The following is a 22,524-nucleotide window of genomic DNA, read 5'->3' as shown; positions in this document are numbered from 1 at the left end:
TTCTTCTGTAAAAGACTCCAGTTTTACAGCCTGTTATTAAAAATTACAAGTGAGTTGTACAGGGAAAATGCAAATTAATAATTAAAAATAAAATTGTTTCACAAAACAGGATTGGAAATATAGCTTATCACAATTTTTTTGCCCAAGGCCTTTCTTATTTAACTGTTTCACATTTCCTTTCAGCTACTTCTGAAAAATTCCATTTGTGATTGTTTCCTTTCAAAGTGTTATATCTTTTCTCTTGTAGTGTGCATTGATGTGTGAATGTACAGCACCTGAAGGCATAAGTGGTAAAGACAGCTTACCTTTATTAAATGCAGGTAAGTGTTATAACATCGAAAACTTCTTAAAATAATTAGGCTTATAATATTCTATTAGGTTACCTTTGTTAGTGGGAGAACTTAGGGGAAACCACCAAAATCTCATGCATACAATGATTTTCAACAGAGCACTTTTAAAATGTGCCCCATTTACTGTTCACTTGCAGTTTAAGATTTGCATTTCTGTAAGCACCGGCCACTGAATATTTAATAAAAGCAAACTAAAAAAAGATGGTCAAAGGGCATTTTAGTAATTCAAAGAACAAGATGTTCGTAATTCCTTTATGTATATATTCTAATGCATTTTGAGTAGATTGTCTTGGAATGAAATAGAAATGTGCTGCTATACAATAAAACTAGTTTTGAAGGGTTTCAGAACTGCTGGAGATTGAAAAATTATCTTGAAAAAGCTACTTCTAGAAGCTGTCTTCACTCACTCGAGCATTCCGGTTGACTATTTGTGTGAGGAAAGATTTGCGGGAACTGGCCCTGAAATGTTAGACTTATTGGTACTCTGCTGAATACTCCCATGTTTGGAGCCTGATCCAATACCTATTGAAGTCAGTAGAAAGACTCAAATTGACTTGAATGGGAATTGGATGCGGCCCACCATTTTTTTATTTTATTTTTTTTGTAACGCATGGTATTGCATTAATGGCTATAAAAAGTACTTAATTTATGACTTGATGTTGATATCAATTTCACTCACCTGATTTGAATCCTGAGTATTCCTCTCCTGCTGTTTACATAATGTTAGTTGAGAATATGTTGAAAGACCTGCAATTTTAAAAGGAAGGGGATGTTGACAGAGCATTTTGAGTTCAGAATCTGCTCTGGAGCTAGGGTTGCCAGGTGTCCAGTATTCACCCAGACAGTCAGGTATTTTTGCCTCCTGTCTGGTTTAAAAAAAAAAAAATCAGAGATTACCTGAGGTGTCCGGTATTCTCTGCCTTTAACCCAGCCAGGAAGTGAAAATGCTGGGCTCCTGGCAACCCTACAAACACTCAGCACCTGGTCCCCAACAGCCCCAGTCCCCATGCTTACCTGGTTCCCCTAGGCTGCTGGCACAAAAGACCTAGGGGAAGCAATGCTTCCCCTGGGTATTAGTGCTTAACTGCTCCCCTGTTCCCTGTTTCTTCTTCTTTTTATTTTTTCCTCAACAACTTTGGTGTCTTCGCCCCCCTTTTTTCCCCCCATCAACAGAATTTTTTCCTGTTTTTTGGGGGGGAGGGGAGGGGAGGGCAGGGTGTTTGGTATTTTTGTTTCAACCATCTGGCAACCCTATCTGGAGCTCACTTAAGTTTGACAAAGTTCATATGTTCAATCCATTTCTTTTTCATTATACTAAGAGATATGGCATGATAGTGCAGCATGCTATACAAGTATTATCAGTCTGCACATAGGAATTTACATCCCTTAGCAGTAAGTAGATTTGTCTCCAGGGAGACCAATGCTGCTACAATTAATGCAGCAGGGTTCTATTTAATGGGTCTAGTTAAATTACATTAAATTGATGGCAGATCACTTACAGAGACTCATAGAAGTCATGGAAGCCTTTAAAAATATTTGCTTTTCCCTATAAATAGATATCACAATATGTTCCTTGTGAATTTTGAATAAAGTTGGGAAGGTTCTCTGTAACACTATAAAGCTACTGTTTATATTTTTGCATGTCTCTGAGGCACAGGATTTTGAAACTGACAATTCTGTATATAAAAAACCAGCTACAGATCCAGAAATGAGTCTTGACCATTCTGGATTCTGGTGGTTTTACTTCTGTTTTTGTTTGGGGGGGAAACAGGAAACACCCACATATTAGAAGAGAAGGAGAAATATTTTTCTGGTTGCTTAATTTTTTTAAATTGAAGCTATTTGGGGGAGATTATGCATTTACCTGAACTTTACCTATGAATCAAATATGCAAAATAAATTAGTTGATTACATGAATGTACAGTTTATTACACTATTATCACCTCCACTATCTGGGTTTATATGAATCTTTCTCATTCTCTCTTCTCTCCCCCTCCCCCCCATATGCTCTCTATATACCTCACTCACTATGTATGCATAAATGTGTGTAAATGTGTATAATAATGTCTGTGTATTGATATTTGTGTATACCTCACTCACTATGTATGCATAAATGTGTGTAAATGTGTATAATAATGTCTGTGTATTGATATTTGTGTATGTGTTCTGTTCATAAACACACATATGCACATGTATGTGCATACTGCACTGCATATACCCGCTCCTTTGGGGGATTCTGCACCAAAACATTAAAAATTCTGTGCAAAATACCTTAAAATTCTGCACAATTCTGAAAATGTTGTCAAAATAACAGTTTTCTCCGGTTTCAGTTACTGTAGTAATCTATTTCAAAATGTCCATCAAAGCTTTCACATGTAGATGCACTTTTAAAAGAGAACTTTTTCCATTTTGCTCAATGAAATGATTTGAAAGTTAATACAGAAACAAGCTTCTTGCTACATAAATTTAACAATTGTGTTATAAATGTAGGGGGCATAGGATTGGGCAAGCTTTTACTCAGGAATAGTCCTCATTTACAAAAGCTAAATGTTATTGCCAAGGTCTAAACATTCACAAGCCATAGGCATATTCCATCAAAATCCTGAGACTGGCTTTAAAATTATTATTGTTTAAAACTCATTAACTTGGAATGCGTTTTTATTTGCCTCCTGGCTTTCTGTTTTTAAAGTGTTCTCCATAACCATGAGGTCTAGAAACTTAAAAAGACAAAGAAAACAAAAAAGGTGAGATTATATAATCACCTGACTGCAAAAGCTATGACTTTCAGAAAAATTCCAAATATCTCAATATTTTAAAAGAAGTTACAAGAGTTGGCAAAGCTAGAAATAAGGCTACTTGGACTCCTGCATTGAGCAAAGGTGTGCAGTATATGATCCAGAGTTTTCAACTGAAATGCTCCTTCATGAGCTCATGGGTAAAAGTTTTGACTTGTAGGATGAAAATACAACAGCAACAATTGTTCAGTGATCTTTGTATTGCCTAAACTCTGTTAAAATGCAAAAAGAAAACTCTAGAGCCAAATTTTCAAGGTGGCCCCTTTTGTAAAGGTTTTTTACCGCATTACACACACAGATTTCTGTGTTTGAATACACTTTGGCTACGTCTACACTAGCATGATTTTCTGGAAATGCTTTTAACAGAAAAGTTTTCTGTTAAAAGCATTTTCGGAAAAGCACGTCTAGATTGGCAGGAAAAAGTGTCCGTGGCCAGTCTAGACGTGCTTTTCCACAAAAAAGCCCCGATTGCCATTTTCAGGATCGGGGCTTTTTTGCGGAAAACAAATCTCTGCTGTCTACACTGGCCCTTTTGCGCAAAAGTTTTTCAGAAAAAGACTTTTGCCCGAACGGGAGCAGCATAGTATTTCCACTAAAGCACTGACAATCTTACATGAGATCGTCAGTGCTTTTGTTCAAGCGGCCAGTGTAGACAGCTGGCAAGTTTTTCCGCAAAAGCAGATGATTTTGCGGAAAAACTTGCCAGTCTAGACATAGCCAAACAGTATTTTTATGAACATATGCAGCAGTTAAGTATTTATTGTGTTTACACAAGCAAATTTACTCAGGAATAGTCCACATAAATGTGTTTTTGCCAAGGCCTAACATTCACAAGCTATAGGCATGCCCCTTAAAAATCCTGAGACTGGCTTAAAAATAATGGGGTTTAAACAATAATAAACTTGGGATGGTTTTTTCATTTGCCTGTTTTTTGTATGTCATGAGTGCAAATTTACAGGTTCTTCTTGAAAATGCTTTAAATATTCTAAAGTTACATAGAGAGGGGTGCCTGATAACACAATTATGGTATTGATCTTTTCACGTTTAGGTTAGCATAGGAAATGAACTCATAGTGAATATTCCGCTCATAGTGAATAAAGCAAATAATTCCGCTGTGTAGGAAAGATAGAAAATATGGCAAAAGACCAGCTTGGCTTAACAAGGAGACCTTGCATGATCTCAAAATAAAAAAGGAGTCATATAAAAAATGGAAACTAGGACAAATAACAAAGGATGAATATAGGCAAGCAACACGGGAATGCAGGGGCAAGATTAGAAAGGCAAAGAGATCAAACTAGCTACAGGCATAAAGGGAAACAAGAAGACCTTTTATAAATACATTAAAAGCAAGAGGAAGACCAAGGACAGGGTAGGCCCACTGCTCAGTGAGGAGGGAGAAGCAGTAACAGGAAACTTGGAAATGGCGGAGATGCTCAATGACTCCTTTGTTTCGGTCTTCACCGAGAAGTCTGGAGGTGTGCCTAACGTAGTGAATACAAGCAGAGAGAGGGTAAGTTTAGAAGATAGGATACACAAAGAACAAGTTAAAAATCACTTAGGAAAGTTAGATGTCAGCAAGTCACCAGGTCCTGATGAAATGCATCCCAGGATACTCAAGGAGCTGATAGAGGCGGTATCTGAGCCTTTAGCTATGATCTTTGAAAAATCATGGAAGACAGGGGAGATTCCAGAAGACTGGAAAAGGGCAAATATTGTGACCATCTATAAAAAGGGGAATAAGAACAACCCAGGAAACTACAGACCGGTCAGTTTAATGTCTGTCCCAGGGAAGATAATGGAGCAGGTAATTTAAGGAAATCATATGCAAACACTTGGAAGGTAATAAAGTGATAGGGAATAGCCAGCATGGGTTTGTGAAGAACAAGTCATGCCAAACTAATCTGATAGCTTTCTTTGATAGGATAACGAGCCTTGTGGATAAGGGAGGAGCGGTGAATGTCATATACCTAGACTTTAGTAAGGCATTTGATACGGTCTCGCATGATATTCCTGTTGATAAACTAGGCAAATATAACTTAGATAGGGCCACGATAAGGTGGGTGCATAATTGGCTGGATAACCATAGTCAGAGAGTTGTTAATGGTTCTAAATCCTGCTGGAAAGGGATAACAAGTGGAGTTCCGCAAGGGTCTGTTTTGGGACCTGTACTGTTCAATATCTTCATCAATGATGTAGATATTGGGATAGAGAGTACGCTTATTAAGTTTGCAGATGATACCAAACTGGGTGGGGGTTGCAACTTCTTTGGAGGATAGGGACATAATTCAAAATGACCTTAGCAAGTTAGAGAAATGGTCAGAGGTAAACAGGATGAAGTTTAATAAAGAGAAATGCCAAGTGCTCCACTTAGGAAGGAACAATCAGTTCCATACATACAAGATGGGAAGCGACTGTCTAGGAAGGAGCATGGCGGAAAGGGATTTAGGGGTCATAATGGACCACAAGTTGAGTATGAGTCAACAGTGTGATGCTGTTCAAAAAAAGCAAATATGATTCTAGGTTGTATCAACAGGTATGTTGTAAGCAAAACTCGTGAAGTCATTCTGCCGCTCTACTCTGCACTAGTTAGGCCTCAGCTGGAGTACTGTGTCCAGTTCTGGGCGCCACATTTCAAGAAAGATGTGGAGAAATTGGAAAGGGTACAGAGAAGAGCGACAAGAATGATTAAAGATTTAGAGAACATGACCTATGAAGCCAGGCTTCATGAACTGGGCTTGTTTAGTTTGGAAAAAAGAAGATTAAGGGGGGACATGATAGCGGTTTTCAAATATCTAAAAGGGTGTCACAAGGAGGAAGGAGAAAATTTGTTCCTCTTGGTTACTGAGGACAGGACAAGGAGTAATGGGCTTAAAGTGCAGCAGGGGAGGTTTAGATTGGACATTAGGAAAAAATTCCTAACTGTCAGGGTGGTCATATATTGGAATAAATTGCCAAGGGAGGTGGTGGAATCTCCCTCTCTGGAGATATTTAAGAACAGGTTAGATAGACATCTGTCAGGGATGGTGTAGACGGAGCTTGGTCCTGCCTTGAGGGCAGAGGGCTGGACTCGATGACCTCTCGAGGTCCCTTCCAGTCCTATGACTCTATGATTCTATTACAGTAAGTACTAGACTTGCATATATATTGGCAGCTTTCGGCTCGTGAGTCAAAACAATCAGCCATATGTATTGACTTATCCTTTTACATCTGAAGCTTGTCACTTCTTGTCTTGGTCAAGGAACATTGATGGGGTATCTTACGCTGCCGTGCAGTACCAGTTCTATCAATTAAGACAGGACTTAAGTGCTGTCAATAAAATCTCTTTTTCATAAACTTGGTCACCATGCAAGAGCAAAGATAGGAAATGTTCCATAGCGTTAGTAATATTTTGAACATATGCTTACCCCATCCCAGACGTCTCTCATAGATTGCCCTAGTGCGTAACACTAGAAAAAGAGATACTTTGTGACATTGGTCAAGACATGCAACCTCAGTGTTCCCGTTTTTCATCTATAAAATGAAACTGTCTGATTACTTTTGCATAGGCACTGTGAGATTTATAGACAAAAAATGCTGCTGTTTATCTGTGCTAAACGTTATTAAGTTTTATTATGTTTGCTTTTTTAAATTTTGTTTTATCCTAAGTAATTTAGTTTAGAATAAATGTATTTTAAAACAGATGGTACCTCAGAGATCTAAAGCTGTACATGGAGGAAGAGTAGTTTAATGACATTTCTTCAAAAACAGGACAGTTTCTGAAAATAAACAAGCGCTATTTTAAAATGAGCATGTGCAACATTAGTTGTGTGTGAAGAGGGATGTAACTTTGCCCACCAGTTATCAGCTCGTTTATGTAGATCCTCTAGTTTCATTGTTTTCAGGCCTTTTCTGCAGTGTTTATTTTCATAACAAGTCTCATTTTTTAAAGTGCATTTATGAATCATTGATGGTTTGGCCTTTGTTTATTATAGCTCTGTTATTTGTGCTGCATGAATCAGTGTATGTAGGTCATAATAGGAGAGTGTGCTTCCCACAGCAGAGAATTATCATGTAGGTTGCAAACTCCACTTGCTGATCTGCTTTTAAAAGCAACAGTTTCTTCAGCGTGATCACAGGTAATGCATTTCTTTGAATTATACAATAGTGAGTGGCAGAATCGATGAGAGGCTGGTCCAAGGTAGCTTTTACCAGTAATGTGAAAAGATCAGTAGCTTGATGAAGAGATGTTGTTGGAGGGTTTGGATTGCTATCTAAAGTCATTCTGAATTAAAAAACAGTGGTGTACGTGTGCACGTGCGTGTATCTAGGAAGTAAAAGAAAAGATTATCTTTTTCTGTGTTTACACTGTGTGCTGTTTCTGAAGAATCAGTAGAGAACAGGGAAAAAAGGATGCAAGGGCAGAGATAAGGAGAGCACAAAAAATTGCACAGGCTCATTATAGAGCATCATAATGCAATTTTCATGAAATTATGATAGTGTAGTAGACTTGAGGGGGGGGGAACCATGTTTGTTTTTAGGTGCAAATGTGCAAGATTTGGAGACTTTGGCCCTTGCTGTAGCTGAGTATAACAGTACAATAATAAGCCCATTGCTGGATGTAGGGATAGTGTGTCTTGCAGGACCAAGCCCCCAGCCTGTTGCATATAAGTCTGCAAGGTGCTGAAAGAGGCCCTGTCCTCTTGTGCCTATAGCCAAAGGGGTGGAGAGGCGCTACTTCATGCCACAGGGGGGATATGACAGATCAGTGGGGCATGTTGTCCTCCTAAAGTATATATTCCACACCTGTTTGTGTTAATGACCATTATATATGTCTTTCTAGGAAAGAATTTACCACAATATCTAAATCGTTTCGGATGTGCTACATCTTACCCATGTGGTTTCACTTTTAAATGTATAGATATATGGGAGTTTAATAACTCAACTTTTACGTGGCTACTGATACTATCAGACATTTGCATGAGATTTCACTGTCTGTTTGTTCATCAGCTAAGTTTATTTTTTTACTTTTGTCTCATGAATGTGTGCAAGAGCGAGCATTCATTCTTAATGATAAATGTACCAAAAACCTACTGTACTAGGTAGAATTTAATTATCTACTGTACTGGGTAGTACAGCCTTCTGTGCTATGCTTTCAATTAATAATACGTTTATCTTTGTATTTCCAAACTTAAGTTTGGAAATACAGAGGAAGAACAAAATAACTACGTTTTTGGACTAAACTCTGGGGGTAGCTTTGGAAAGAAACATATAGCTACAATTAAGCAATGCCATATTTTTTTTCTTTTCTACAGTGTTAAAAAACCCAGTCTGTAAGTTGTATAGATTTCCTACGTCTGACAATAAGTGGCTGCGTATCCGAGAACAGATGTCTGAGAGCACCCTTTCTTTCCATGTTCCCAAGGAATTGATCAGCCTGCACATAAAGGAGGATATGAAACGGTAAGGACAACAAAATTATAAAATAAAAACTGTTAATACCTTTCATTGGGCAGTGTTCCTTACCTGAGGTAATATACATGATTATTGGTGAAGGTAAACTAAAATATTTTATGAAATGGGTAGGGAAATATAGTGATCTCATTGGCTGATTAGAATTCATAGCTATGATCATAATCAGAACAATTCATTGCTAAGACTCTAGTGACTTTATAAATTCTGAACAGCGTATTGTGTCAAATATACTCAAGGCTCTGAACTTCTGGGAATCAACGTTTGATTACTAATATAAATATTTTGAATAATTATCATTTATAATAACAATAACACATGACCTGGTGTGAACTGCTCCATAGAGAGCTTGGCTTTAGGCCTAGCAGCATCAAGGGGGAGGATTACTACAATATAAGCAGTAAGACATTGCACAGTTGGAATTAAGTCTAGGAGTAGTGACTATACAAACCACTTTCCTATAATTAACTTATATTTGTTAGTTAAAAGCATACCAGGTTTCAAATGTAGTGTTGTGTACAATTTTCCAATACGGATGTACTATCTAATTTAAATGGACTTCCAAGGAGCATAAACACAGCTCAGGGAAAGGAGGCCAAGAGCAAAAGGTGGCTTTAAATCCACTTTTGTGCCACTCATATTCTTAGCTTCTGCCATGGCTGGAACAGCTGCCTGCCCATGGACTGCACTGCAGCAGAGAATTTCCATAGATGCTGCCGTGGCTACAATTCATTCTCTTTGCTCCCTAGCATAACTTCAGTGCAGCCTGCAGGGTGGGGAGACCCGGGGCTGCAAACTTTGGTTCTATGCTGCTCCTTCAGTGGAAGAATTTTCACCGTGGCCTTTTGCAACTACCCCCCTTCTGTGCTACTGGAACAGGATGTGGCGGGCCATAATTTTTCTGCACTGCCTCAGTCCTGTTTCTGTTGAAGTCTTTGGTAAAATGTCTCTTGTCAGCATTGGTGAGTCCAGCCCTTAGTCAGACTAAAGATATTCACCCTTATAAAAAGCGGAAAGTAGGTCAAATTATGAATATAAATAAAATAATGTAAGCATGTGTGGACAGCTAGAAAGGCTAAGACAAAACATGAGACTGTTCTACCCTAGGATAGGATGAACATTTTACAAATACAAGAAATGTAAGGAGAAGACCAAGGTTAGGGTTAGTCCATTACTCAGTAAAGGGGCAAAGACACTAAGGGGCAATACAGAAATGTCTGACTTGTTAAATTTGTTTTTTTATTTCAATTTTCACTAAGAGGTTAGCATTGAACATCAGTGTAATTGGGGTAGGATCTTTGGCTAATACAGGAAAACAAGTTTGGATAAGTTTTTGAGTGGATAAGGCCTAATTGAATACATAATTGAATAGTTAAGGAACTTGTTAAAGAGATCTCCGAGCCATTAGCAATTATTTTTGAGAACGGGGAAGACAGGAAAGATCCCAGAAGATTGGAAAAGGGCATATAAAACAAGGGAATTATAACCAGGGAAGAATTAAAAAGGGAATAAGAACAATCAGGGAATTATAGACCAGTCAGGTTAACTTTGTGTTTCTGGATGCCAATCAATTCATAAGCATCCAGAAGAAGATAAAGGGATAAGGCCTCATATCCTCCTTTGACATACCAAAGTTTTTTTTTAAGTAGAGGGGAAGCAAAAGAGGTGATTAAATCTTGATTGTTGTAAAGCTGTTGATGATATCTCACATGATCATCTCATAAATAAACTAGAGAAGTATAGTCGAAAGGAACTTACTATAAGATGGATGCACAAATGTTTGGAAAAGCCAACTCAGATAATAGTTATCAATAGTTCGCAGTAAAGTTGGAAGAGCATATTGAGTGGAGTTCTGCAGGATCTGTCCTTGGTCCAGTTCTGTTCATTATCTTCATATATGGTTTTGATAATGGCTTAGACAACACAGTTCTAACCTTTGTGAGACTAACAACAATGTTCCCTCCATGTGCAAGGAATTTGTGTGTTCCATCCATGTGCAGAATAAATGTTATGTGCACCAAGGCATGCACAGATGTGTACTACCAGTAGAAATACTTTCTCCTGGATGTGGGTATTCTGCTAATCAGCTGGGCGGCATTTAAGCTCCCCTGGGTGGCTGCCCAAGCACTCAGCTGTCAGGCAACACTGAATACCAATCTAGAAGGGTATTGCAACATTTTGGATTACAGCATTAGAATTGAAACTGAACTTGACAAACTGGAGAAATTGTCTGAAATAAAGTGGATAAAATTCAATAAGGACAATGCAAATTATTACTCTTAAAAAGGAATAATCAATTGCACACATGCAACATGGTAAATGATTGCCTAGGAAGGAGAACTGCAGAAGAGGATCTAGAAGTTATAGTGGATCACAAAGTAAATATAAGTCAACAATGAAACACTGTTGCAAAAAAAGCAAACATCATTGAGGAATGTTTTATCAGGAGTGTTGTAAACAAGACAAGAGGTAGTTCTTCCACTCTACTCAGCATTCATAAGGCCTCAGCTGGTATACTATGTCCAGCTCTGAGTACCACACTTTGGGAAATATGAACGCAAACTGTAGAAAGTCCAAAAGGAAAGCAACAAAAATAAAGATCTATGAGGAAAGATCAGAAAAAATAGTGCTTAGTTTGGAGAAGACTTGCGGGGGAAGAGGAGGAGGAAGGTTTGCCATAATAGTCTTCAAGTATGTAAAAACGTGTCATAAAGAGGAGGGCAATCTATTGTTCTCCCTACCACTGAGTGTAGGATAAGAAGTTTAAAATGCAACAAGGGCAATTTAGATTAGGCACGAGAACAAACTTCCTTACTTTAAGGGTAGTTCAGTAGTCAAGCAAATTACCAAGGGAGGTTGTGGAATCTCATCATTGGAGATTTTTAAGAGGTTAGACAAACACTTGTCGGGAATGGTCTAGAAAATATCCAGGCAGAGAATTGAACTCAATGTCTCTTCTAGACCATTGTTTGTATGATTCTGTTCAGATGTTATGATGATGGGGTATGATACAAAGTTTAGATGAATTATGGTAATACTTAATTCTACTCTTAAATATTGGTCATGCATTTTTTAAGTGGATAGCCTGTCTCTGCTTGGGAATACAAACCTGGGTTTTGTGGGGATTTTTATCATAGTGTTGAAATCGGGGTACTCTGGCTGCTCAGTTCAGTTGCTTCCTTAATTTTCATTACCATTCCATTGAAAATGGCAAATGATTATTGATGCTTGTACATTAACATTACCAAAACCATTACAGAATTTTACTGCATTGTAATAATGAGTTTCTTGTGTGAGGCTATAATTAATATATAAAAAAACAGGTGTTCACATTCTAACTGTAATTTAGTACTCTTATTAGAAATAAGGAGGTGAGATTGAAAGAGTAAATAATAGAAATATGTCTGTGTGACGGGGCGAACAGGCCCCGCACTGCAGGGCCAGGAGTAGCCCAGGCCCAGCTGGCGGAGAGGGCCCCGCCCTTCCGGCCCTGCTGGGCATGCTCCCGGCAGAGGCCAGGTATAAAGGCAGAGGGAGCCCAGCAGGCAAGCGGACAGCTGGGGGAGGGAGGAGACCAGGCCAGGCCAGTGTTTTTGCAGCCGCGGGGACCAGAGCCGCGGCCTGGGCTGGACCCTGACACCAAGGAAGCGGACCCCGACTCCGGGAGACCGGAACGTACCCACAGCCCCAGCAGGTCCTGCCTCAGAGGCCAAGGGGCCCCCGGGGAACCGGGGCGCGGTAGGAAGCAGCCCAGGGCAGGGGTCACAAAGTTGGGCTCGGCGTGTAGCAGCCGGATTCCCCGCCGAGCCGGCAGGAGCCACAGACCCTGCCTAAAGGGCCCTGGGCTGGGACCCGGTGGAGAGGGAGGGCCCGGGTCCCCCTACCACGCAGGCCCCCCCCCCCCAGGATAACCAGGCCTGGGGCCAGGAGAGGCTCCTCCGAGGGACTAGGCCTTTGATACCGTATATCCCCTGATAGGGGGGCCTGGACTTTGTGTTGAGACATTGATACTGTATATCCCCGGATAGAGGGGCCCGAACTTTTGGGGACTTTGGGGGTGCGGTATAGGCCCGGACTGAGACGCGGGTCAGTATAAGAGGGTCAGCAGCCCCCGTCAGAGGTGTACCCCCTGACAGTCTGTCTTATCTGGCACCCATCAGCATGGCATCTGTGTACCTGCCAAAGCTGAATAAAATAATTTCACCAGCATCCATGGAGGAGAAGAATTCTAGTCCACTTGCTGGATCCAGGAGACTAGAGGTAGAAGTCTGCTGCCCCAATCTCCTCTCGGAGTAGTCCGCTTCCCCAGAAGTGTACACAGTAAAGATCCATGCCTCTGCTTCCCCCTCATCCCTTCCATGAGAAATGAAGAGAAATTGCAGTTGATCTGTGGCTATGGCAGGTACTTTCAGTGTTGCTAGTAGGGTTAGTGCGTGTGTGTGTGCGTGTGCGTGTGTTCACTGTGCTTTGGCAGAATCTGCGGTAGGAATACTGGCAGCTAACAGATTGTATGATGAGGATTCTACCAAATTAATAACACTGAAAAATCCGTCATGGACTGTGAAATCTGGCTATTGAAGAGGAGACCAGATTTCACAGAGTTGAGTGACCACAGAGCAGTTGACGGGGAGTGGCAGTGGCAGTGCCAGCAGCAGCGTAGAAGTGAGATGCAAGTGTGTGACTTGTCCAGGGCCCCATGGTTGAGGTGGGGAGAGGGTGTGCCCTGGCCACCCACTGCACAAACACACCACCAGCACAAGGCCCCTTTAACTCCTAAATGCCAGGCTCCAGCTGTTAGTACTAGAGAAACTGGGCAGGGACAGGACTTCCTCTTCTTCTGCCTGGACTGCTCCCAAGGCCACATGACACACCAGCAGCAGCGCAGAATTGAGTGTGGCATGGCATGGCACCTGTACTTCTTCACTGACGCTGGTGGCAGCGCTGCCTTCAGTGCTGAGTGCCCGGCCAACAGCTGCTCTCTGGCTGTTCAGCTCTGAAGGCAGCACCGCATAAGTAAGATGGCAATACTGTGAGCTCCCTATAATAGCTTTGTGATCCCATTTTGGGTTGGGACAACCATGGCTAACAATATCAGGAAATTTCAAATTTAAGTATCTTTGAAACCATGTAATTTACTATTTTTTGAAATCCTATGACCATGAAATTGACCAGAATGGGCCATGAATTTGGTAGGGTCCTATCTATGATTGTGGTGAGAGAGCAACTGGGAACCATGGCCACAATGTACATAGATGAGCAACTGATTTCTATGGTAAATCACCTGGACAAGGTTTTTTGGTTGGTTTGTGTTTGTTTTGTGGTGTTTTGAAGGATTTCTCTAAAAGGAAAAAGCCTAGGAAATTACTTGGGAAAAAATTAAAACTTTAGGTTAATATTGACATTAAAAGCACTGGCAGCCAGATCACTGGTAGAATGTTTTGCTGCCATTGCTGCTCATAGAACTAGTTTTAAAAAAAAAAAGAGATTTCTGAAAACAGTAAATCTTGTTTTCTTGAAAACTGGCTTCACCTGAACAGTTATGTCTTAACCTGTACCTTCCCACTCACACCTAACCTTATACTCAACTTATCTTCCCCTCCCTCAAGTTTTAACCTCTTCATGGGGCTTCAAGTACCTGTAAATCTTGAGGGGGAAGGGAGGTGCCTGTAAGCCCTTAAAGTCAGTTAGAGGATTCATCACTGATCTTCTGCTTTCCTGTTTGCAACTTTGAGTTAGTTATTATTAAGACTGCATGTTTTTGTTGTACATCCGCAAATGAGTTCAGTTGTATATTTTCGTGTGTGCTTTTGTAGTGGATTTTCAGTTTTTGTTAGTTATTTTGTTCTGCTCTGTTTTTGGCATTGGTTTTTGACAAATTTTGACTCTAGTATGAGGGAAATTGATGTTTGTTTCTGCTTTTGTCCCTCTTTCTTGTAAGAAAAGCAGATTCATTGATGATAGAAGATAAGGAAGGTATGTTTATATAGTTAAGTATAATAAATTCTGTGGGGAAAACATCAACAGCTAACACAGCACAACTCTGCAATAGTGAAACACAACTTGTGCTGATAATTCAGAATGGTAAGAGAATGAGAATACAACAGTAGAAGCTTTTTCTATCATATGTTTCAAAATTAACCACTAGAATCTCTGTTCATCCCTGGGAACCAAATTCAGCCTTGATTGAAAGGGAACTGCACCCACTTACACCAGGACTGAATTTCATCCTTAGTGTCACAGTTCATAAGCAAATTATAAGAATAAACTGTTGAACTTTTTTTGAACCCTTTTTCCTTGATAAGAAGATAGCACAATCAGGCTTTCCTTCTACATTAGGCATGTCTGTCCTCTTCTGCCTTCAGTACATTTTTCTTGTATGAACCAGTATAGTAGCCAATAAAATAAATATTTCATAATCCATTTGTCTCTTTTCTTAATACTTCCTTAAAATGTCACAGAATACTGGTAAAGTAGAGATTCTTTTCAGAAAGGATATAATTTTGTATGTTCCCTGTCTAATACTCAAGTGTGGTAGAGAAAATGAGAATTTGTTTTTGGTATTGGTTTTCTTGAATTTGGCGTGTGATGATTTAGACTATTTCCCTAGAGCCATTGCAATGAGAAGAAGAAGAGATTGATGCCACAGCAGAAGGACTAGGATGAAAAGGCTCTGTTGAAGACATTTTTTTCATGACGTTTTAGCACTTTGAATGTCTTATTTGTCTTCACACTAAAGGACTTTTAAAAACCTTATTCTATAATATAATGTTTTTCTGTCCATTTTAAAGGCATCAAAATGTGCAGTGATTGAAAAGATGTTAGTGCACAAGTCTGTGTGTGTGTCTTTTCTGATAAATAGTGGGTTAGATAGAAGAAAGGATTTTCTCTATTGAGAAATATCCTGTGTAAATTAAATGCTTCTGATAAATTGCACTTCTTCTTGTCTTTAGACAGCCTCTTCCCTAGTGTCTAAAGAACACAGGATTATAATGTAACCAAATTATGTAGCTCTCTTTCCTTTGGAACAAAGATTAATGTTGAAAAGCAAAGAGGAATTTTCAGAGCTTCTTAAAATTATACCAAAAAAAGTATTTGCTGCAAAAAAAAAAATTGTGCCAGAAAATGGTCTCTAATTCTGTATGGTAATCAGCAGCAGATAAGCCCACATTTATCATACAGCAATGCAAATGGGCATTAAATGCTAAACATTCTGTTAGGCTCATTTAGGGCATGTCTTAACTACAGGGTATTTTTGAAAGAGGCTATGCAAATTTAGCAGGAATTTGCATATCTTCTGATCTCACTTTCGAGAGAGGAACTTTTGAAAGTGAAAGTCTGGATGCAAAGTTTTCAGGAAAAAACCGCATAAACCTAATTTTTTATGGAAGAGTGGTTTTTTTGAAAAAGGGTTTTTTCTGAAAAAAATGCATCCAGACTACTTTCACTTTCAAAAGTTCCTTTTTCGAAAGTGAGATCGGAAGAAGATATGCAAATTCCACATGAATTTGCATATACTTTCAAAAATTCTGTATAATCTAGATATAGCCTTAGAGAGAGAGAAAGCAGGGTGGGCGAAAGAAACAGTTTTCCTTCAAAGCACATTGATTAGTGGAGTATTTCTGAGACAACAATAGAAAAGAAGCTCAGAATAGGGATGTTAAATATTGGTTAATTGAATAGTCGAATAACTTCATGACATTTTATCCGTTAGTGACTCTTCTATAGTTCCTGGATGTGGGGCCAACAGCCACCGTATCAGAGGCAGCAGTGCAGGGTGCCAGGCGGGAGCTGGTCGGTGAGAGGATCCAATTTAAAAACCAGCTCCCCTCACGGACCGGCTGCCTGTTGTCCTGTGCTGCTGCTTCTGAGAGAGAGGCAGCAGCATGCAGTGGCAGCAGTCCCTATCTAGTGGAGGCCTGAGCTGCTGGCCAGGCTGCTAAAAAAAATTACATGCAGGAAGAGGGAGAGCGGAAAATGCGTGTAGTGTATGGCATTAACCTATAAGCTTTTGCTTTTGCTTACATCCCTAGCTCAGATTCCTGTTTTCATTGTTGAAGTAGAAGAACTTGAATGGTAGTCACTGGGTCTGGGAACTGAGGACCTCAAGAGATCTCTAATTAGAACACTTTTGCAATGCAAGATGCAGTGGTGTATTTCACTTTATACACAGAATATTACACCAGTAGGGAAATACATTCCTCTCATGCACTTTTTTCAAATATTAATGTAAGGAAAATAAGGGTCCTTGGATATATACACCCAGTTCCAACTGACATCTACTCCCCAGAATATTACAATTTTTTTAAACACTAAAAAAGTATACACATCTATCAATAGAAGATAATACATGTGATTAGGAAACAATGCTGTAGAATAACTATTTTTTCTCATACAACTAAGCTTGGTGGAATTCAATTTTACATTTTGTAATTTTGATGAATAATTGATTGTTTTGAGCATTTGTTTTTATTTGTATTGATCCAAAAATTGAGGAGGTAGGCAATAATTAGATAACAATATTAAGCATTAATGTTTAAAAGATTAAAGCTTGATAATTTGTGCTGTACTAGTTATAAACATCAAATGTCAAAAAGGTAGAAAATAAATTCCATAAGTCAAACTGTAATGGGTTTTCAATCAGCATTTTTCTTTCTTTGCCTGTCTGTACATTTTGATGGAATTTTTTTTCATGTGCAGTATTTGTGTATGGTGAAATTGATTATATTAATATTTACTGATAACAATCTAAACCTTCCAAGACTACTTATAAAACAGGACATGTCTATATTGCAATCAGATGTCACTGCAGGACTCATTGACATGTCCAAGCTAGCTTTGATTTACCTAACTCAAATAATAAGAACAGTAAAGCTGCAACAGCGGGGTCACAGCATGGGCTTATACAATGCTGCCTGGGACTCTGGTCTTGTACTTGAGTGGCTAGCTACCCACATTTGCCTCATGAAAAATAGAAAGCAGTACTGCAGCTTCTTGGTGTCATCTTTCATTGGTATGGACATCTTCAGAGTGTCCTTGTGTTGATGAACATAGGCCAGTTTTCCTTTATGGGACCTTTCTTTCAACATCGGTAGCTTCCACTCCACAAATGCACATGAAGAGTATGACATTCCTGTTTCTATGTAATTTCCCCATGTTGCTTTGACCTTGTCTATACTAACACTTAACGTGTGGTAAGATGGAGTGTAAGACTATCCCACGCTGGCCAGCCTTGGGCACTTGAATGAACTGTACTCATGTTTCCAAGCAGGGTGGACAAGGTGGGTGAGGTAGTAATTACGCTGAATACAGAAGTAGGATAGAATACTACATAACTGTTAATGCATGACAGGGGAGTCCACACAAACACTTAATGCATGGTAGGCCAATGCAGAATAGCTTTAGATGTCAATTTGTTACAAACTAAGCGTTTATATAGACAAACCCTTTTTAACCACTCTGTATTGGAACAGAGAGACTCGTACACTCAATCAGGTCAGTGACCCACCTAGTTCAATCTATATCCATATACCAGCGGTGGCCAGTATCAGCTCAAAAGTGTCCTAATGTTAACCTTAACCTTCAGTAATGAGATATTGGTTCATGCTCTGAAACGTAAGGGTTTATATCCCTTTCAACATGCTCTTTTTTATATTTATTTAAATTATATTTCCTGTAAATGTGTACTTTTTTTTAATCTTGCTAAATTCTTGGCCTCTGTTGTGGTGACAAGTTCCACAGGCTATTTTTCTTTTTTCCTAGGTGTGACAGGGCAGGCGCTACATCTGCGCTCCCCCGCACTGAGTCGGGAACCGGGAGGGGGGCGAGGCAGGCTCCGTGCCCGCAACCCCCTGCACGGAGCCAGGGTCGGGGACAGAGACCGGCCCGCTGGGAAGGTGGGCGATCGGGGGAGGTCCGGCTGTGAGGGATCCGGGAGGTAGGGCGGACAGAGAGGGGGCGAGCCGCCGCAAGGACGCTCCGGCACAGCCGGATGACGTTAGGGGAGGCGGCGAGCAGGACGCCCAGGGGGGCGGGACCACCGGTGCCGGGGGGGAAGACCTGCCCTACCGCTCGGGCGGGGAATTCAAAATGGCAAGAGCCCCAGCTAGGAGGACGCCAGGGGTGGGGAGGCGGACAGACCCCCACAAGGGGAGGAGAGCACAGGAGGACCCAGACCCACGGACCCTCAGCGGAGGCAGAGGCCGGGGGTAAGCTTATTCCCCAGCTGGGGAATTCCCTGGGGCTAAGCTGGGAAGAAGAGACCCAGGGCGGGGCCGCGGTCCCCGCAAGTGGAGGGTTTGGGGGAACTTGTCCTCCTCCACTATCCAGGGACTAACGTCCCTGTCTTAGGGCCCTGGGTCAGGGCTCGGAGTGAGGGAGGGCCCGAGCCCCCTTCCCGGCCCCCTCAGGCCCATCGGAGCATGGGCCGACAGCGCCTGCAGTCAGGACCGCGGGCCGGCGGTCAAACACAAAACAGGGAGGGTGCCCGAACTTGGGGTGACCTCCAGAGACTTGGGAACACTCGGTGACACTAGGTTTAGATTTGCCACCTTTCAGTTGCATTGGATGTCCCCTTGTTGTTGAATTATCATACAATAAATATACACAAAATAATGGATCTCCTCTCATTTGTTTCTCTGATCAGTCTTTTCAACTTCTCCTCGTACAAGAGTCTTTCCATGCCCCTAATCTTTCTCATCTCCACTCTTTGTCCCTCTTCCTACTATAACCTATCTTAAGATGGAGTGATCAAACTTGAGCACATTATTTCAGATGAGGGTGTGCTGTTGACTTCTGTAAGGCCATATGTGATGGATAGGAGGATAGCCAGCACCTGGTGACTAAAGGGTTAAACTCAGGTAGCTAACTAGGGTGTTGGCAGGGGGCCAGAAGAATCAATGGGGGATACAGTGCTGAAATTTGAATTGGATATAGATACCTGGTCTGTTCTTCCTTTGTGTGGGTTCTAAGTTAAGGGGTGGAGGGAGCAAATGCAGTAATCAAATTACCATGCCTATAAGAATACTGGAAATGGGAGTGAACTGGGACCTGGAAATATGGATCAGCATGGATCGTGAGTAGAGGAAAAAGCATCTCTAGTCGCAATCAAAGTTTTTTCTTCATTTTGGTTATTTGGTTTGAACTCCTCTATCTGAATCTGTGCCTTCTCTCCCCTATTCACTATCTAAGCGTTGTTCTCAGAGATTTTTCCTGTGTTTTAATTGGTTTTATTTAGTTGCACTGTAACACCTAGCAATCAGAGATTCTTTATCATTTATATCTTTTGTTTTGTTAATAAATATAATTTTTAAGACGATGATTTGATTCTTGTGTCCTGGAAAGAAACAGTCTGGTGTGTGCGTGCGTGTGTGCGTGCGTGTGCGTGTGCGTGCGCGCACACACCCTCCTAAGAAGTCAGCTACTAGAAACTGCAGTTTATTTTCTTTCTTTTTTCAAGCTTTCTTGTGGTACTCCTCTGGAAGGAGTCCAAGTGCGCCCTTCCTGGGTTCAAAGAGAAAGGGTTTTTTTTTTCTTTTTCTTTTTGTTCACTTGGTGGGGCACCTATCTCTCCTCCCAAGTCAGTGAATCTGTGACTCTAGAGAGGTTTTGTAAGCAGAGCCTATAGAGGCAAGGTGTTTACGGGCTCCCGTCTTTTGCACTTAGAGTGCCAGAGTGGGGAACAGTGCTGACATCCTGTTTTCCATTTTATTTTCCAGGATGTACCTTACGCATCCTGATTTTCTGTTTTGTGATTTTTAACCATTACTGAGCTTTCCACAGAGGTCTTCATTGAGCTCCCCACGATGATGGTCAGGGTGAAAGCGTGGCCTGTGTGAAGTCAGTGACAGCTTTGACAAGGGCTGAGGTTAAGATTTCATCCTAGGCCCTTTTCATTACTTGATCCATTTAATTGACACCTCAGTAATGTGTATGAACAGATGAAAATATTCCTTTCAAATGTCATTACTTTGTATGGTCAATGTTTAATATATTTCTTCTAGAGAGCTTTACACTACACTTCTAAGCAATTTTCTCATTCTCAGCATTTACCTATCCAATCCCCACGCTGGAAACTTTGTCCTGGGCATGAGGGTTACATACAGTTTTACACAGTGAAGCAGATTGCAGTCCCTCTAACGCAGTGATATTCATGGATTGCAGTCATATTCAAGGATTGCACTATTAAAATGAGCGTAGCTATGGGATTCTTATAAAACTGTAAAGCACACACTGGCCACAGTTGGTGCAGGAGTTTAGTAGGAAGTGGAGGTGTTTGTGCATAGGCACAATGGTAACCATTCCGAACCTGCATGTTAAGGCGAAGAAAAGTCTGTAGCATCTGTCAGGCTAGAAAGATAGGAAAACCTACAGTTAGTCTTGTATTCTAGTAACTGGCTCAGACAATGGGAGCAGCACATCAGAGGCCTAGCCATTGTCAGGTTTTTTTTCCTAAGGTATCACAGCGAGGGTGAATTTTGAAGGAAGGTTCTGAGATAGCTTTGTGAAAATTTGCAAGAAACTTCTGCAAGAGTAGGGGGCAATATGGGAGAAAACACAGAAGTGCTTGATTTGAAAATTTAACAAGTGGGCAATGGAGACTGGCCCTTATAGATTAATCGGAGGCAGGAGTCCACATTTTGATAAGGAACAGAAAGTAAGTAGGGTGCAGTTAGGCTACAAGGGATATAACAAGTATGTTATCTTTTTTGTCATTAAGAAGGGGGGAAACCAGTATAGGAATTTGAAGAAAGGAGCAAGAGTCAAAGTGGGCTAGGTAGGAGAATAATCTTTGCAGCAGCATTCTGAATGGATATGAGCAAGGCAAGATTGCATTTGTCAGAGTTAGAGAGAAGGTTGTTGCCATAATTGAGACCTGAGATGATCAGAGTCTTGATAGGAGTTAGCTGTATGAGTAGATGTGGAAGGTCTTGTCTTGGAGATGTTATGCAGAAAGGATGAGAGGTTTGGACGTAGCCTGGATGTGAGGCCCTGGAGAGAGATCAGAGTCCTAGATGATGCCCAATTTATGGGCGGGGTGACAGAAATATGGTAGTTATGCCTGTAGTGCTCAAGAAAAGAGATGAGCATGACGACTTGGGTGGAAGGGAAAAGTAAGAGGTCTTTTTAATCCATGCAAAGTGGAGTTGAGCCAACTGCTCTGTAGACCAGAATCTCACCAGTTGTAAATTAGTGTAGTTCTATTGATTATATTAGGGTTATATCAGTATCCACCACCTGAGAATCTGAACTAAAAACTCCTCTTGTCATTCTGTAAAAAGGACTTACTGCGTTTGTTTGCCTTTATCTCAGTGTTGTTTAGCTTTACTAATACTTGTCACATGATTTGGGACCCTCAGATAAAATATGCTATGGACTTGTAAAGTTCGCTTATTAAAGGACTAGAAAGATTTTTTTTTTTTTTTAAGATCTAATGTTTCATATCTTAGCTTTTTCTTCTTTGGTTATAAACCAAGAGTACTTATATTTCTCTCTCATATATTTCTCAGCTAGTAATGATAAAGTTGATGTTATTGACCTTTTAGCCTCCTGACCATTAGGTATGAGGTTTACTATCCAAATGGACTAGATATAACATGGACATCATAAAGTATTTTTAACCATAACTCAAAGAATTGTAATGACTTACAATCATTGAACTAGATGGAAGGAGTACAGAGAAAAGTTGTAATAAAATCTTAAATGTCCAAATGCTACTAACTTTATTTTGTGTTTTTAATTGCTATTTTTATGATTAAACGAAGGAATATTGGCAAAAGCCACTAATATTTAACACTTCCATCCTAAATTCAGTTAACCTTCATGTTCCTTTTTTATTTGATAAGATAGCATGAGTCCTATTAAAGAACAGATATCATCTTTGCCTTCTACTTATTTTCCCCAGAGACCATTGTCTATACTGAGACAATATAACC

At 40.4% G+C, this 22,524-nt stretch overlaps 1 protein-coding gene across 5 annotated transcripts in view; it reads left to right on the top strand.

The window, feature by feature from the left end:
• INPP4B (inositol polyphosphate-4-phosphatase type II B) overlaps nucleotides 1-22,524 on the top strand; it is a 476,735-nt gene that overhangs the window by 312,943 nt on the left and 141,268 nt on the right. For all 5 annotated transcript variants that reach the window (XM_075929898.2, XM_089777992.1, XM_089777993.1 and 2 more), the window contains 2 exons: nucleotides 248-320; nucleotides 8,437-8,584. In XM_075929898.2, coding sequence (XP_075786013.2) covers nucleotides 248-320; nucleotides 8,437-8,584 — 221 coding nt within the window. The remainder of the gene's footprint in view (nucleotides 1-247; nucleotides 321-8,436; nucleotides 8,585-22,524) is intronic.

This window comes from Pelodiscus sinensis, chromosome 4 (assembly GCF_052426305.1).
Source record: "Pelodiscus sinensis isolate ZL-2025 chromosome 4, ASM5242630v1, whole genome shotgun sequence".
NCBI classification, from domain to species: Eukaryota; Metazoa; Chordata; order Testudines; family Trionychidae; genus Pelodiscus; species Pelodiscus sinensis.
Note: the sequence above shows the minus strand (reverse complement) of the source record. Positions and strands in the feature narration are given on the sequence as shown.